Source organism: Zeugodacus cucurbitae, chromosome 3, assembly GCF_028554725.1.
Source record: "Zeugodacus cucurbitae isolate PBARC_wt_2022May chromosome 3, idZeuCucr1.2, whole genome shotgun sequence".
In the NCBI taxonomy this organism is placed as follows: Eukaryota; Metazoa; Arthropoda; class Insecta; order Diptera; family Tephritidae; genus Zeugodacus; species Zeugodacus cucurbitae.
This window is the reverse complement of record NC_071668.1, coordinates 78202108-78219918: the sequence shown is the minus strand read 5'-3', so window position 1 is coordinate 78219918 and position 17811 is coordinate 78202108. Positions and strand designations below refer to the sequence as shown.

At 37.7% G+C, this 17811-nt stretch overlaps 1 protein-coding gene across 2 annotated transcripts in view; it reads left to right on the top strand.

The window, feature by feature from the left end:
- Nucleotides 1–13597, top strand: part of LOC105211511 (uncharacterized) — a 98837-nt gene extending 85240 nt beyond the window's left edge. The window contains exons 6-9 of one of the 2 annotated variants that reach the window (XM_029039742.2): nucleotides 1171–1304; nucleotides 6007–6126; nucleotides 7529–7703; nucleotides 9192–13597. In XM_029039742.2, the coding sequence (XP_028895575.2) occupies nucleotides 1171–1304; nucleotides 6007–6126; nucleotides 7529–7703; nucleotides 9192–9886 (1124 nt within the window). In that variant the 3' untranslated portion in view covers nucleotides 9887–13597. The remainder of the gene's footprint in view (nucleotides 1–1170; nucleotides 1305–6006; nucleotides 6127–7528; nucleotides 7704–9191) is intronic. The other variant, XM_054227347.1, reaches the window with a different exon arrangement.
- The last annotated feature ends 4214 nt before the right edge of the window (nucleotides 13598–17811 follow it).

Here is a 17811-nt window from a genome sequence, read left to right as displayed (position 1 = left end):
GAACTTGCGAAACGCCAACCTGCAGTGAATTTACGACTGCCACTTTTACTCACATCTTTTAATTGTTTTTTAATGAAAGTGCTGGACTTTTGCGGCTCCGACGTCAATAAAAGAAGCAAATCATAAAGTGTGCAGATTACCAGTTGATAGCGAAGGGGCAGGTTTTGTTACCCTCATCCATCAAGCGCAATTAAAATGCGAAGAGCGAGGGAGAGTGAGAGAGATATCAAAGAGTGGCGAAGCGATTTCGTTTGCAAAAAACATGAAAATGTCGCAAAGTTTATTAAAACACAATAAGGAGGATAATTCTTGTCTAGCAAAGAGAGAGAGAGAGATGTCACTGTATAACTCCATACAAACATATAAAAGCAACGCAGCCGACCACCTGCACTGCGGCAGTAGCTGGTTTATTGCCAACTTCTGGCTATTTCTCTCATCTTTTTTGTTTATTGTAAATTGTCGCCTCGTCGCCTTTAAAGTGCAAATTTTATTAATGATTTCGTTGCACATTTCGCAGCACAACTTTTTGGTATTCAAACTTTTAATCATTCGTTGCACTTTCCCGCGCTCCATCGCTTTTGGTGTCGTCATACTCTATCGCATATTCTCCTTTGTAGCGCATTACCGCTTCAGCACTCAATTTTTTCTACTTGCTTTCATACTACAGAGCGCAGAAAGTTTTAAATAATGCGCTGCATACATATTTTTAGGCGTTGAAAGTTTCACCTTTGACCTGATTTCGGCGACGGTAATGACTTCGTCGGCACAATTGAGCTTAATTACCCGATGACATAGAGATTTCTACAAAACTAAACTTTTATCTCTTCAACACACACACACACACACAGAAACAGTTACCCATTTTAGCATACATTCAGGCGCACTGGCCTGGAAAACTGTTTGCAAATCGTCATGTCGCCTTGCGTTAAATAAAGTTTTCCAAAAAAGAGTTGGAAGTGAGTCTAAATAAATAAAAACAAACATTTCTAATTTAGAATTTAAGATTTAAATATTCATCATTTAACAAATCAGGATATCATAATTGATTGATTTTGACGAAGTCGTGTTTTGTATTTGGCTTTCTTTTCTAAAATATTCATGTTAGTCAGTATTATTAGCGCATTGTTTTACCCGTAACTTCCAAAACTAATACAGTTTCTTTTGTTTCAGAAGTACCGGGAAAGGATCCTATTATAACTGGCATAAAATCACGCTATCGCGTTGGCGACATAGTACGTGGCAATTGTACGTCTCGGCACTCTAAGCCAGCGGCAAATCTAACATGGACGATAAATGGACGAGAGGTGAGTGTATAGACAAGCGTTGTGGCACTGAATCTGTTGAACTCGCACGAACTCGCCTGGCCGTGGTTAAAAACTAAGTGGACTGCGAGATCCATTTGGCTCAGTGTGGATCGTAGGAGATCCACTGAACTACCGACTTTTAGAAATGTTTAATTCGCTGCAATGGTAGGAGTCCTTACTGGACATTGTTCAATGGACTTATATGCCTCGAGACTAAACTTTCTTCAAGATGGAAGTTCTCAGCAGTACTTTTCCTCTTCACTGTACAGCTTTTGCTAGACTGAGGTTAAAATATATCGGTAGTACTAGTTTCGGCGAACTAGATGAATTGTCCCGCTTAGATATTAACCGTCATAACAAATGTGTAACTGGAGCTTTGTTAACGATTGAGGGTCTGTGGTATCTATATTTAGGAGTTTGCGACATGACAAAAGCCTGGCGATTTTAGCTGTCTAAGTCAGATCCTGCCTACTACTTATATGTACAGTGGAACTTCTCTAACTCGAATCACCATAATCCACAAAAAAACTTCGAGTTAGAGAGACTTCCGAATTACAGAAGGTAATTTGTATGAATTTAGACTTCTATTGCCAATTCATTAGTTCGAATTATGGAGAACTTCGAGTTAGAGCAATCCGAGTTATGGAAGTTCAACTGTATTTAGGTATAATTTGAAATTAAAAAATGTACTTTGAATTTGTATGCCTACTAATATTTTATTTCAAATTCGCCACAAAGTTTCAGACATTTTTGACCTTAGCCTCAACGTTTCTATAATTTTCCGAGTATCTTCAAGATTTCTTCTATAATTTACTTGATAGTTGTTTTGGAAATTTCGCTCAAAATATCAAATGAATACTTTGCGCAAGAGAAATTTGACATTATTTATTAAATAGTGAACACTACTGCATAAATCTTTCTAATTTGGCAACAAATCTGAGCGCTCAATTAAATTTTGTTTACCTCCCTTTGTGAACTGCTCGCTCGTATTTAAATACTCGGGTACACAGATTTTAATTACATGCATTTCGAAATGCCCAAAATATGTAAAGTTTACTAAAAATGAAATTTTGAATGCGCATAATTAATGGCGTGTACGATTGTCGGGTGAGAAGTGGCCGGCAATCAACGCTTTGAACCTATGCTACGGACACTTTGTTAAATAGTTATAAATATTTAAATAGCAGAATTGGTTTGAACCCGCTACATTTACACGCTCAAATTGCCGTAAACTATGTGGAAAATGCTGGAAAATTTAAATTAAATACCACACACACGCGCGCACACTCACACAAGCTCAAACTCAAACTCATGTGTAAAAGCTGTGCCGCATAATTGTTTAATGGTGATTTGTGGCAGTTAAAAGCAAAAGTTTCCGAGAATATTATGTACACCTAGTACGTTGTAATTGTTTTTGTTTGTGTTGCATGGAAATTTCGGTCCGCAAAAGTTTTACCCGGCGCAAGTATCAGCTGCATGTAGTGACTTCTTTCGGCTAATTTGCAAAATCTGGCTCCAACGCCTGAATGCAAATTGTATATGCAAAACGCTGCAGCGCAAAACAACCAACGCCGCCTAACTAGCTCCGCAAGCGCCAACGCAGAAGCTTGAGCATGAACATGATGGTCACACCGCTGACACGCCTTAATGTTCCGGCCGGACATTAAGCATAATTACAGGCACATGATGTATGTATGTAATGGCAACGACGGCAACAACACCACTGCCTGCGATTGCAGCAACGCGCAGTTTAGATGCCACTGTTGCATACAACACGTAGTGAGACCGCAACAAACATGTCACAACAATTTTAACATATGCCACATAAGCACACGCTCCGGCTTATGTGTGTGGCGTAAAACTGTTCTCGCATGTAGCGCACATTACCGCAAACCCGTACGGTTGCAGGCAACAGTTGCCGTTCGCCTGACAAAACTTTTGGCTGCAACCAACTGTGTTGCACGTCACAAGCACACGCACACACACTCGCAGGCGACTGCATCCGCATGCATTAGCAGCATTATTCTCGAAGCGCAGCTGCACATAATTTTTACCTCGGCCACTGCTGGCTACTGGAGCCGCGCGCCGCACACTGCTTTCGGATCTGTCGGCCCTTCGGCACACCTTCGCTTCGTCGCAAGACCGCAAATTTTCACTGAAGCTCACATGACTGCCAACTGCCAGGCGTCGGCATGTATTGTGAGCTCGTTGCCATAGAATGTCTGTCCTCGAGAGCGCACCACATAGCTGTCCCGAAAAACTCAGCGCTGTGCTCTGGCACTAACTTGCCGTAATTGGAGCCTACAGGGAATTAAAAGGATTTGCAAAGCAAGGGCGGTCAGAAGCCAAGTTCGGTAGGCTTCCTTGTTTTTTCCTGTTTGTAGTTTCAGGAATCTAAAGTTGTGCTTTTCAAAACTGTTTCTGGTTACACAAGTTAGATAAGGATGAATAGGAAATGCTTTGTAGAAGTTTAAATAACTTAAATAACGGTACATATGTCATAATAAAATATACAAATAGACACAAATCTATTAAATCGAAGCTTCCATTTTTGTCATAAAAATACGCATCCAAGCTCTCCTATTATTGTGGCGTGCGCTCTCAAATTAATGAGAAATTTAAGTTTCTCTGAGAATGAGTGGAAGAAACTCGGAGATCGGGGACTGTGGAATTTGAAAAAACAAAACTAACTTACATATTTTGCCTAGTTGGATATTTGAAACACTATATAATGCTATCTAGGGGCCCTTCACTCTATTCTTTCGTGTGCAATGTATCATCTTCTTAGAGTATACAATTCTACTGTTGCTATTACAAGAGGTTATGCATCAAATATAAATGTTTAATACTAGCACTTGTGTTTAACAATAAATAGGAATAAATAACTTAAGAATTGAGTTTTAAGCTCTCCGCCCTTTTTCCGGCATTTTACACAGAACACAAGCGAACAGCTTCCCACAGGAAAATAAATTTCCTCAACTAGTAGTCATATTTTATATTTGTTTGCCACTAAAAACTTCCGCTAAATCCCATTGGACACCCACAGTTGCACAGCTACGCACTCCGCATTACATTTAAAAGGCCAAACTTTGCATCCATAGATACGCTCACCGCTCGCTCGTAAGCAGTGTTTACCTACGCTGGCAACTTCTCTTACCGGGCGACAGGCATACACACGCACATGCGCACCAGGCACATAATGCCAAACTGGTTTGGAAGTGCATTGAATGTGGGCGCCATATTTCGCCGCACACACACCACAAGTGCGGGCGTTGTAAGCACGCCCTGGGCGCCTCGCTCACACCCACACCGCTTATCTCGCTTGCTAATAATTTAGTTTTACTGTCGCCTCGGTGTGGTCTGTTTATTTAAAGTTTTCGGTGATTGTTATTCTTGGTGAATGTCTGGAGAAAAAATGCAAACGTAATAAGCCATTGCCGAAAACTGTTGGTCGTTGATATGTTTATTTTTTAAATATTCGAAAATAGTGCAGGGCAAAGTTTTCTGCGCTATTTCATTTTGCAGTAGTGATACTTGTAGCCGAAGTGGCATTGTTTCTCGTTGCACGTGCATTCCAGCACGAAGCAGATAGGTATACATATAAACGAGTATAATATCATAGATTCATTACATAGAGACCGTTGCATGCGCCTTCGCCATTACCGTTATAATACAAATTGCCATAAATCTGTAGTTGTGTGCTCAAATTTTCATTTCATTTTGCCGAAACAAAATTGTAAAAGTTCTGCAAATTATGGAGACGATTTTCGGCAATAACAATAACAATAACTTTTTTTCTACTGTTGAACATTGCAAACAAACTAGCAAACTGACAATTTAATGCCAGTTGAAAAGTCATTTACGGGAATAATTTAATTTTCCTTGAGTTATACCACGAAAACGCAATCGTTACGAGTAAGAGAAAAGGGGAGGGGGGGGGGGGGGGGGGTGCTTTTCTTCATTTATGGCTGAGATTGAGGTTACGACACAATTAATGGGAACGCTCGCACGCCATATGTTTTCAGCCTCTAAGAATAGAGTATAAAAAGTGTAAATGAGCTTTTCTTGAGTCAAACATTTTAAATATGTACCTTGCCCATCCGTATTCAGTTTTTATTGAGAAAAAGTTTTTAGATCAATTAAAATTCATGCCAACAACTTGCGAAACCACAAACGAAACTAAATTGTTAATTTACGAGAGATATTCCCAGTAGGAAAATATTAACAAAGTGAACAAAAATATAAAGCTGCTAAGTAGATCAATCTGAAATCGTTAACAATGACGTGAGAGCTTTTGCTGGCCTTCTAGACAAACACCGTCATGTTGTTCTATCAAAGTGGAATTTCTTGTGGCTTTGTCACTAGGTTCTGCCCTATAACCTAACCTAACCTAACCTAACCTAACCTAACCTACAATAACCTAACCTAACCTAACCTAACCTAACCTAACCAATCCTTTTAGAGGAACAAGTGATTGATTATAAAATCTAAGAACAAAGTAACCATACAAGTTAAAAAAATTAAGGAAAAATACATATATTTCAGGATTGGATAAGTACTTCTTCGAAATTAAAAGCTCAACATCTTACCATCATCGCACATTTTGGATTCGAAACAGTGCCGACAAAGACTTCAAATATTATATATTTTTAATGTATCAACGTTGTTATTTGTATAATTCAATATGGTTTTCGAATTTCAGACCAATCCCTCCCATATACGCCACCACAAACCCATGCGAGAGGCGCGCGAACTGGAAACAGCCGTTTCAGGGATACACTTCGTGATCACACCCCAACACTTCAGCGCAGGAAAATTAAAGGTAAGCAAATTAAATTTCTCAAATGCCTTAAGGCATCCACCAAAAATGGGAAATTCGCATTTGTTTTTCGTGCCAAATAAACAAGTAGAGAATCACCCGGAAATAGACGAGTGCACATGCCCTCATACCGCTTTTTGTGACAATAACGACAGCAAATGACTAACAAGTCATTCAAGCCACGCAGCAGCCACGAGCGTGTTGGATGTCCGTCAGTGGCGAACAAGCGCCGCTAATTAAGCTATTAAGCGATAAACAAAAACTTCAAATGGCAGTTGAGCAACAGCAGCAAAGCGTATAATTGAAATGCCCACAAGCAGATAGACGCAGTTGAAATTGCTTTGCACATCACAGCCACAGCCACAAAATAAACTAATCCACGCCAAAGAAAGCAAGCGCGCTTGGAAGAAAAACTGTCGGACGCGTAGTCACGGTCAATTTTTATGAGGTCACGTTGCTATTTAACCGCCCAACAACAATAATGGCATGCTTTAAGTAGCAACAAAGTACCGTTGCCGTTATTGTGGAGGCGTTGAAAGGGTGTGTACGAGCGCGAAACAAACGACCATAAAAGCATATAAACAATTTAATGTTCCCTCTACTTAATTGGCCGCAATGAATACTCGTATACGTTCGTTCGTTACGTTTCCAAAGCGCATATTTCCAACGGACTGCTACATAGTTGGAGGCGCCACGAGCACACATTCGCCATTTAAGCCACTTGATGCGATTTAATTGTTTCTTTGGCTCGGTTGCGTGTGCTGTCGCTTCCCGAAAAAATGCACCACACGAAGAGGAGGAGGGGGAGGTGAGAGAGTGCGCGCCTACTGTCATGCTCCTCTTTCGCGCTTGCCTTCGCCGCATAGCCGGTCACCCGCTGTTCATAATGCCCGAATGGTTTATGGCTTGCGTGCGCGCCATTCATATTCGCCGGCCAACCAAGGAGTCAAAACGCAGCAAAATGTGTGCTTAGACTTCTGCTTTGAAAACAAAAAACGAACAAAAAACGAACAAATAACGGTGCAACAGCTGGAACGCAAGTGCAACGCTGGACGAGCGTCGCGCTCGTTTGTCCAATCGTATAATAAAACACACATTCGGCGCAAATGTGCTGTTGCTTTTTATGGTACAACACAAACGAACGAAGTGCTTTTGCAGTTGTCTTCAAGAGAGTTATGGAAATACTCTAAGTTTTTGAACTCTTTAAAGTGAACTGTTCGACAATTGAAATCAATGACTGCAGTAAACAATTAATAGTGAATAATCAATCGTCAATTGTCAGTCAAGAGTGTATAATGGCATCAATGCTCTTACCTATATATTCCTAGATAAACTTCCTCCACAATTATTACCATTTGTTCCAATTTAGTATATCTCAAATACAAGTAATCCTTACTCTTTCCAGATACGCTGTACTGCACACATACACGATGTCTACTGGAAATCGACGGAGAAATCGATTGAGGAGGAGCGTCACAAACATAATATGAACTCGGTCAATACCTTTTCAGATGATTACTTTGACTCGGAGGATGATCAGTTGATAGATCGTTCTGACACTTACACGACGCACATAAAAGGTAGGCGGAAACGAATTGATAGTGAGTGTCTGTAATCATAGCTTGTTCTATATCTTGATAATAAATATATCAGTTTAAAATGTTCGATGAGACTCAGTACTGCACTCATTTAATCATAATAACCGAAGCAAAATTCTGAGAATAAGTGATTAGAATCGCATTAACTTTAAGGATCTAGAATAAAAAAAAGAAAAACTTGTAAGCTTCCAACTTGAGGGGTGGTACAACATATTAAAATCACATAGCTCTTTTTATACAAGAGAAATGCAATTTCGGCGCTTCTCTTCAGCACAATGTTGGCCAAAATAAAGCACAACAAAATAAAACTAGGTTGACTAAATCCCCACATACATTTTTAGCACATAGTACATAGTGGGTATACCATATGTACACGCTTCTTCATAAAGCAGAAGATATTTGCTGTGGAATAAGTAGTGAAAAGTATTGCCGAACTCAAAAAGCCAGCTGTGACGTTTACAACAGCGAACAGCGCGCTGAAACTCTGGAGGGGAGAGCGTTCTAAAAGTGTGTGGAGAAATCTGGAGCAAGTGCAATGGAAACTGTTGCCAGTTTGTAGCCCTCGCACCTGTCCTGCTGCACTGAATTTACATAAGTACACATGTACTAGTAAATTTCATAGCAATTCATTCGCTGAAAGCATTTTTCGTATGCACACACGCGAGTACGTTTATCAAATTGCTAAGTATGTCGTGAAATATTTTATACAAACTAACTGGCGCTGCTTATAATTATGATGATTTGAATACGTTTTTGTATTGAGAGAAACAAGATTCATGTGTAGTACACACTTTCGCCATTTATATTAAACATTTTTGGATGGGAGATCCAACGAAAGCGTACTGACAGCTCATTCATAGTAGAATAATGGCATACGGATGCTTAGAATGTTTAAAAGATTATACAAATTTGGAGTTTCGGCCTTATCTTCTGGCTTCGAAAAGTTAAAGAGCCTCAATAGATTTCATTTCCCCTTTTAGCGAATGAATTGCAAAACTTAACTTAATTTTAAAGCTTCAAGTGTATAGTTTATATATTGATAAAACAAGGATGGAACAAGATTTTGAAGAAATTATAAACTCTTATTTAATATAGAAGGCACTCAGGCAACAGTGTAAACGCAATTTTTAGCTTGATCATCTTTCTAAGAGATAGACTCCATGCCAAAGTGTTCAGAAGCTCAAATATTCGCGGTAAAAAAGTTGTGCTCGCGTTACAAAGTCCAAACTTATATATATGTATGTAGCCGTTCTTCAGGTTTTGTGTGCTCTGTGATTAAGTTCAAAAGCAGCATATTTTCTTTTGTTACTGCTGTTGTTGCAAGTGCATACTTCGGATCTTGTTGCATCCTTCACTGGAATACCAATTAAATTGCACTCTTCATTGTTTGCAGCAAGCAAACACTTCATGGGCACACACACAGACACTTTACATATTTGCTTATCTTCAATTGGTTATACTCTTTTGCAGGTGCTGTCTCATCCTTGAATGCCAATGGCGCAACACAACAACATTGTCATTGCCTGTCATGGCTGGTGCGTTGGACGGCACTGGTGCTGGCGGCCTGGCATGCCATGCGATATATTCACCAATTATGCCGGCAATTGTTTGTTTGGCGTGAAACAATGGCGTCAAAAGGAACAACAATACAAGCAATCAGTACAACAACAACAACCATAGTGCATAATGAAACCTTCACGCGAGCCAAAGGGCAACTATTAAGTGGGACAAGTGCTGACGAGGCAACAACTACAAAAGCTGCTGTAATGACAACACAAGCGGCAACAGCAGCAACAACAACAGTTGCAACAACAGCGCTGGCAGAAATGACTGTTTGCCGCAACTGGGCAGTCGCCGACGAGCAAACAAAATATCGAACGCGAAATGAAACGACGAATTCACAATTAATAGAGAGAATAAGCGTGCAGCAACAATTACATCACCAGCAACAGCGGCAGCGGCAACACATAGTTGGGTTTGAAAAAAGGCCAGCAACACACAGACAACAACAGCAAGCACTACAACTACAAAAGCACTCGCCGAAAGGGGCGACAACATTGCCAACAATGCGAATAGCAATTAAAGCGAAAACAGCTAAAACAACAACAAGTGCTACAGTTCCAACAAAAATGCTGCTCGCAGAGGCAACGGCGACAGCAACATGATTTCATCGCCTATATTTTGTAGATAAACCAGAAATGTGAACTCGTAAAGAAAAGCGCACAGAGAAGTGGACGCTGAAAGTACGTCGAACTTCATTGAAATACAAAATTACTCCCTTTGGCATTATTGATGAGTTCTTCAAGCATTTTCCCCCGAGATAATTAAACACTTCATTTGGATGTATTTGAGATATTCATTTTTCAAAAATTCCAAAATTCAAATTTGTGTTTCCCACATGAAAACCAAAAAAGCCATAAGCCATTTAATGTAAGCCCACAGCACTTTGTGTGCAAGCAATTAATATACTCGTACATCCAAACTATCATACAACAGCAGTGTGATATGCAACATGTTTTACATTAGTTACGCATTGATATGTGAATTATATGCTTACGTAAGTGTAAAGTGAAAAAGTTCTATATAAATGCAATATTTACCCAACCACTTATATTATATTTACTCATGTACTCATAGATACAAACGTACTTATTGTTGTACTTTCAATTATGTACTCGTGCAAACTAATAATTTTTCAATGTAATTGAAACTGTTAATTTGATTTTGTTGTGAAATTTCAATCCAAACAACAATTTTAAACGCTTAATTTGTCGACTTAAGTGCTTGCATTCTTTTCTAGTGAAAATTTTCTAGTGAAAATTTCATTGCAAAAATACCCACAACTAAATTGTATGTCAATAAGTACCGTTTTGAACATGTATTGATTACTAAAATTACTTTGATATTTTGTGAAATATTTATTATTAAGGTAAGTGCTTAAGCTCGTGCATATATGTACATAAAAAATAAAACAAAAAGCAACTTAAAGCTCCACATTACAGTTACGTATTACTTTACAGTTATACACAAATATACGCCAAATAATCTAAAAGTAATTTATCTAATTGTATTCAAAGTGTACTATAAATGTGTGCAAATGTAAGTACTTGAAAGCAAATTAAGAAGGAGCGAAGGCAAGAAGAGAATTAAGTGAAAATATGTCTAGATATAGAAAGAGATTCTACATTCATCTCGCCATTACTTTCATTTTATTTCAAATACATTCGATTACTACATTACTGACTTGATAAATCTTCTGAACTGAGGGTTTAGAGAGAGCCTTGAAAGAGATTCTACATTCATCTTACCATTAGATTACTACATTACTGACTTGATAAATCTTCTGAATTTAGGGTTTAGAGAGAGCCTTGAAAGAGATTATACATTCATCTCACCATTACTTTCATTTTATTTCAAAGACCTTAGATTACTACATTACTGACTTGATAAATCTTCTGAACTGAGGGTTTAGAGAGAGCCTTGAAAGAGATTATACATTCATCTCACCATTACTTTCATTTTATTTCAAATACATTCGATTACTACATTACTGATTTGATAAATCTTCTGAACTGAGGGTTTAGAGAGAGTATAAAAGCTAAGCCTTGGAATATCTCAAAATTAATCAATAGATCATGATAAATCTCTGGACTATCATAAAATTATCAGAAAACCTAAACCTTGCATTTTACTACCAAAAACTCCCAGTTACATTTACCCTTATTTCATTTCAAAGTCTTACTTTATGATTAATCCTTTCACAATATAAGGTAAAAAATAAAACTGATCTCTCTAGTTACTATTTTTTTTTTTTTGGAAAACTCAAGTGTGTAAGTATAAAATATAAAAAAAATATTAATATTTATATATGTATAGGTAAGTGAAGATACGTACTTTGTTAAACAACCCTAAGCAGGTTTCCCTTATAAAAAGACGAATAGAGTGTTAGACAACCGAAACAAAAGGAATAATTTGTAAGCCAAAGAGGAAATCAAAATAAAAACTGAAAAACACAACAAAAACAAAAATAAATTTAATTAGTACTATATATATATATAGAAAATATTTATTTTGTAAGTTCTGAAGGCTGCAAGTTCAATGTAAAAAAGCATTAATATAAAAGTAGATGATAATGGATATTAAAAAAAAATTATATTCAATAAAGTAGAGTTAATTGTAGAACACTTTGTGCTGCAAATGTTGTGAAAATTTCTTGTGCATTTATAAGCATTAATGCAAAGTATCGCAATACGGTGAAGCATATGACTTAATCTATAGGTAATATATACAAATTATATACAAAAAATAAAATAAATTATAAATAAACAAAAGAGAAAAAATAGAGATATTCTCAGTAGCAGAATGATTGTAAGATCGAGCATAGAATCCAGAGAACTACTTGCACCCAAAACTTTAACCTTAAAACTAAGCTTTTCTGCCTTTCCGATGATGAGCGTGTTATTTCCACGATTTATTATATTTTTTAGCATTTAAAAATGTACATTCAAATTAGCTAAATCAAAGCACTGTAAATTATCAAAGCAAAACTCGCATATTCTTAGCAAGTAAGACGCGCACACAATTTTCGGTTATTTTCTAAGTAGTTAGTAGCAAGAAATTAGCGTTTCCTTTGTAAAGAGCACGTAGCTACGAGTATGCCGACAAAGCAGAGGCTCAGCGATAAAATATATAGGAAATAAAAAAATACAGAGTAAACTTGTAAAGTAATGTAAAATTATATTAAATACTTGAGATTAAATAAATAAAACACTTACTTTTGTAAAAAGCAAAAACAAAAACAAAAAAATATATTTAAAAAGTGCATGCAGTCAAATGTATGCGTACACTGCGGTTGCACATGAGCAATATGTGTATGATGAACTGTATTTAAAAAAAAATCAGAACTATATATATATATACATACTGCATAACTGTATAAATATAGCATTAGCATTAATGTATTACTGCAAGCAAATAAACTGCAAATATGTATTTATGGGAATAATATTTATGTATATGAAAGCAAATGTTAATCCATTAGCCTCCCGCAGCAACACTTAATAAAATTACGAAAAGCGTTAAACCAAAGAGTAAACTGTGTGTGTGTTTTTCCATTAAAAACCAATTTTTTCCCACTCATTCGTGCAACACAAATATATAATCATATTTTCGACGAATAAATGCAAACAAATGCTGCTCTGCAATAACAACAAAAAAAAAAAAACTTAAAAACAAAAACACAAATACATACAGGCACACAATTTTTGTGAAAACATGTCTATATTATTAAGCCAAACATAATTACAATGTATTATACATATACCCACATACACACATACAAACAAACATAAAGTTATACTAACAAATACACACACACCCACACAAGTAAAGTTGTGAAAACACTATAGCAAAAATATATTAACAAAACTACAGAAGCTGAAAAAATAGCGCATAACTAATTGCGGCGACTGTGTGCGTTGCAAACGTGCCATATGAGGGAATTTGTTGCTTTATGAAATGCAAATATTTCAGTTATAATTAAATTAAGTGCTGAAAAAACTTATAAATATTTACAAATAGCTCCCCGGACACAAAAATTTACACCACATAATTATGATTTATCCATAAATAATTAACTTGTTTCGCCGAGTTACGCAGACCCCCCGAGAAAAAAGCATTTAAACATTTACGTTTGCATTGAAAAAATGAAACAAAAACAAATTATAACGGAAAAATTCAAATGAAATTTTAGTAAGCAGCGTTTTCGCGGTAAAAATTTATTTAAACAAAATATTAATTGCTAAGATGTATAAAAAATGTCTATGGAATACAGCCAAAATGGAAGCAAATCGATGCATGAATAAAGAACTTATAAAAACACTAAAAACTAAAAGCAATTTTTGATTATTCTATTCTATTTTCATTTAAAATGAACAAAAAGATGGGTGCAAATTCACAACTTACCAATCCAATCCGGGTTAGATGGTCGAAAAAACAGACTTTAAGCGGTTACTGTCTTTATAACACTCGACTAAATCTAAATATAATATTTAGAAAGAAGAATATTGGACGAAGATAAACAGTAAAACTTCTTCTTATCACTATTCCAAATACTTAAAGTTTTCTAAAGCTACGCTAATCATTTCTCCGTTCAGCTACGCCTATAATTCTGTATAAAAAACCTACTTCAGGCAAATGTTTTCATTCTATATAAGATCCTCTAAAGATTGGTACCATGACTGGACTAAAATTTCAAAAATTATACGAAGAGTAAAGATAATCGCTTTTTGAAAAATATATTAATTCATTAGTCTATTTACATTTATTGCAATTTTGCGAAGGAACCTGATCACGTGATGTCAAGCCACGTCAAGGTCACGTAATATTTTTGTTTACCTTTTTGAGAGGGTCAATGACCCCATCATGATCACGTGATGTCAAATTGAGATCACGTGATATTTTTGTTTACAGGTCAATGACCCCACCCTGATCATGTGATGTCAAGTCAAGGTCACGTGCTATTTTTGTATACACGTCAATGACCGCACTCTGATGACATGATGTCAAATTGCGATCACGTGATATTTTTGTTTACAGGTCAATGACCCCACCCTGATCACGTGATGTCAAATGGAGAACACGTAATATTTTTTTTACCTTTTTGAGGAGGTCAATGACCCCACTCTGATCACGTGATGTCTAATTGAGATCACGTAAAATTTTTGGTTACAGGTCAATGACCCCATCTTGATCATGTGATGTCAAATTGAAATCACGTGATATTTTTGGTTACAGGTCAATGACCCCACTGTGATCATGTGATGTCAAATTGAAATCACGTGATATTTTTGGTTACAGGTCAATGACCCCACCTTGATCATGTGATGTCAAGTCAAGGGCACGTTATATTTTTGATCACGTGATGTCAAATGGAGAACACGTGATATTTTTGCTTTCCTTTTTGAGGAAGTCAATGACCCCACCCTGATCACGTGATGTCAAGTCAAGATCACGTGATATTTTTGTTTACAAGTCAATGACCCAACTCTGATCACGTGATGTCAAATTGAGATCCGGTGATATTTTTGTTTACAGGTCAATAAACCCACTCTGATCACGTGATGTCAAATTGAGAACTCGTGATATTTTTGTTTACCTTTTTGAGGAGGTCAATGACACTTGATGTCGAATTGATATCACGTGATATTTTTGTTTAAAGGTCAATGACCCCACCTGATCACGTGATGTCGTGATTTTGAGGAGGCCTGATCACGTGATGTCAAGTCATGGTCACGTGATATTTTTGTTTACATTTTTGGAGGAGGTCATTGACCACATAAAATCAATTTTCATCTATTTTGTGAAACGTTGGCGTTTTAAGGACCTATTTATTTTTGGAAATGGGAAAAGGTCACAAGAAGGCATCGGAGTATATAGAGGCTGGGACATGGTTACAGTATTGTTTTTGGACAATAATTCAAAAACAAACTACGAAATTCGAGCTTTTAACAAATGAAAATCACCCGGCTCATAAAAAACGTCTAACCTTAGGAGCTGCCACAGACGAAGTAATCAATGAATACAGCTGAAAATTTTAGAGTACTTCAAAGATAGGTATATTAACTTACACAAAAATTGACAATTGGCCGGTTGCAGAATTGGAAGTTTTAAAATTCCCGTTATTTTTGAACACACATTGTAGGTTTTTGTAATCTTAAATAGCAAGAAGAGTTAATAAAATTCTCCCCACAGTCTGAAATAACAAGCAACAATTGCATAACTTGTAAATCCTTTTTGCATATCACATTCAGTTATGTAAGTAACATAATTCTCAGAAGCTGGTGCCACCCATTAAAACTCATTTAGGCATGCCTTCTGTTTAACTAGTTCACACATTCGACGCGATCGCGCCATGATTGCTTGTAATTACGCAAAAGTAAGTTGACATTAGAGAAGTCAGCAGTGCCAGGATACATCAAGTCAAGCGGGAGCGCCAGCACTTTTTCGCACAAAACATTGAAATATTCCCAAATTAAATGCAGTTGCATTTTAATGGCTTCATTATGTGCCGCACACGTGAACCGTTCGGGCGGAGAGAGGCATGTGGCACAGCGCCGCGCGTTTTTGTTTGTTACTTATACTGCAATGTAGCAAAATTGAAAATTATGTGGCAGCAACAACGAAAAAGCAGCAAATCAGTGGCACTCCCCATATAACAGCCACAAAATTAATAACTCCCATGTGAGTATACACACACATACCTGAGTGTGCATGTGTATGACTGGATTTGCGCTCCGGTGCGGGTGTTGGCGACGCGCGCTATATTGCCACAACTGGTGACATTTGCAACAGCACTTGCAACATCGACAGCAGCCACGCTTCGGCACATAGTTGCACTCATTTCGGTCATTATGCAAATGCAATCAGTTAGCGGCATTAAAATTGGCTTCAATGTGGCTTTAGGCGTCGCAGTTGCGCTTAGCTGGCTGCTACTCTACCCGAGCTGCACTAGCTGTGTTGAAGCCGTTGCACGTAACTGTTTTTGATAACGCAGTGTGTAAAATGGATAAAAATTGCAAATGGCGTCATGTAATGTGTGCTAATGTGTGTGCTCGCGTTGGTTTAAGCTCGCAATACTCGCCAGAAAATGTTAATCAAGCTGCGATTGAATTATGACACACAGCTTCGCGTTAAACGTAAGCAATAGTTGAGTGTTTAAGCATATAGATATTTTTAAACTGAATTGAAGTTGCTAAATTAAATGCACAGACTCAAAAAAGTTTAGGCTTAGACAGCTCATATTGGACTTATAAGCAACACTTTAATAGAAAGATTCATTTGAGGCAAATAATCTAAGCAAACTCTTCAATAAATCCCATTAAGACCCTCAGCAACTTAAATCTAAACAAGCCTAAAATCACTGAACAATTGCGCTCCTGCATAAATGTCAAATTTAGGCCGTAGAAGTTCACATGGCAAACAAAATAGATCGAGTGAAAGCGCACACACTCCCTCCAGCAGAGCAAATAGCAAATGCAGAAAAATTGCCTATAGATTAGCACAAATCGATGTCATAGAGTGCAGGTCACACACGCCTGCATGTGTCCAACCTAAATCACATGCTACCTTACGCCTATTAATGTGTAGCCATTTGGTCCGAAACACTTTGCGATATCGAAGCAGCAACCAACAACAAGTATTACAAAAGCATACAAAGCCATAGTGACTCTAACTAATCACTTTCGCCTCAACCCTGTTAGCTCTCCGCCCAATCTCCTCCTCCTCTCTCTCTCTCACTCTCACCGGATAGTTGCAAAATAGTGATTATGATTTGGGTGCACAAATTGTGTGAGCCTTTGAATATGTGCTGCCTTGGCAAGTTCAATGAGTGTTCTCCGGTAGCTGTTATTGCAGTTTCCTAAGCTTTTCACATTACCGTTATTTGCTACAGCCACTGCCACTACCACTGCCACTGATAATCCTTGTCATCGCTCAAGCTAACTGCTTCTGCCACAGCAAGCAAGCTGTAAAGTTCAGCATAAGCAATGGAGCAGCAGCAGTTCAACAGGCGAGCAGATAAATAACGAGAAACTTCGCATAGTGAGTTCTTTTTTCCCTACAGCTAACCAACTCGTTCGGAATAAATGAACTCAAACTTGAAATGCGCTTTTCTTTATGGCAACTTCACCGACATTCCCCTCGATTGTATTGCTTTTGTTACAGTCTCTGGTGTGGCAATCGCTTTTATTGATGTTGTTTTTGCATGGAATATATGCGCCCATTTAAAATCACTCACAAGCCGGCAAGCAGACATTTAAGCCTATCAGCGGCAATCCCAAGCAGCCGTCGCCCGCAAGCCAAACGACAGACAGGCAGACAGGGGCCAGCGCAAAGCAACCCAGCCAACAAAGCTCAAATGAATGCCAAGCAAACTGAGTAGGTAACGTGTGGGTGTGTGTGTGTGGGTGTGATGGCTGCATTTCATCCACAACGCAATCACATCAAATCCAAACACACATGTGGATGCGGCCACATGCGAGCACATCAATGTTACTTATACGCAGAGCCGCGCTAATCGTCCACATCCACA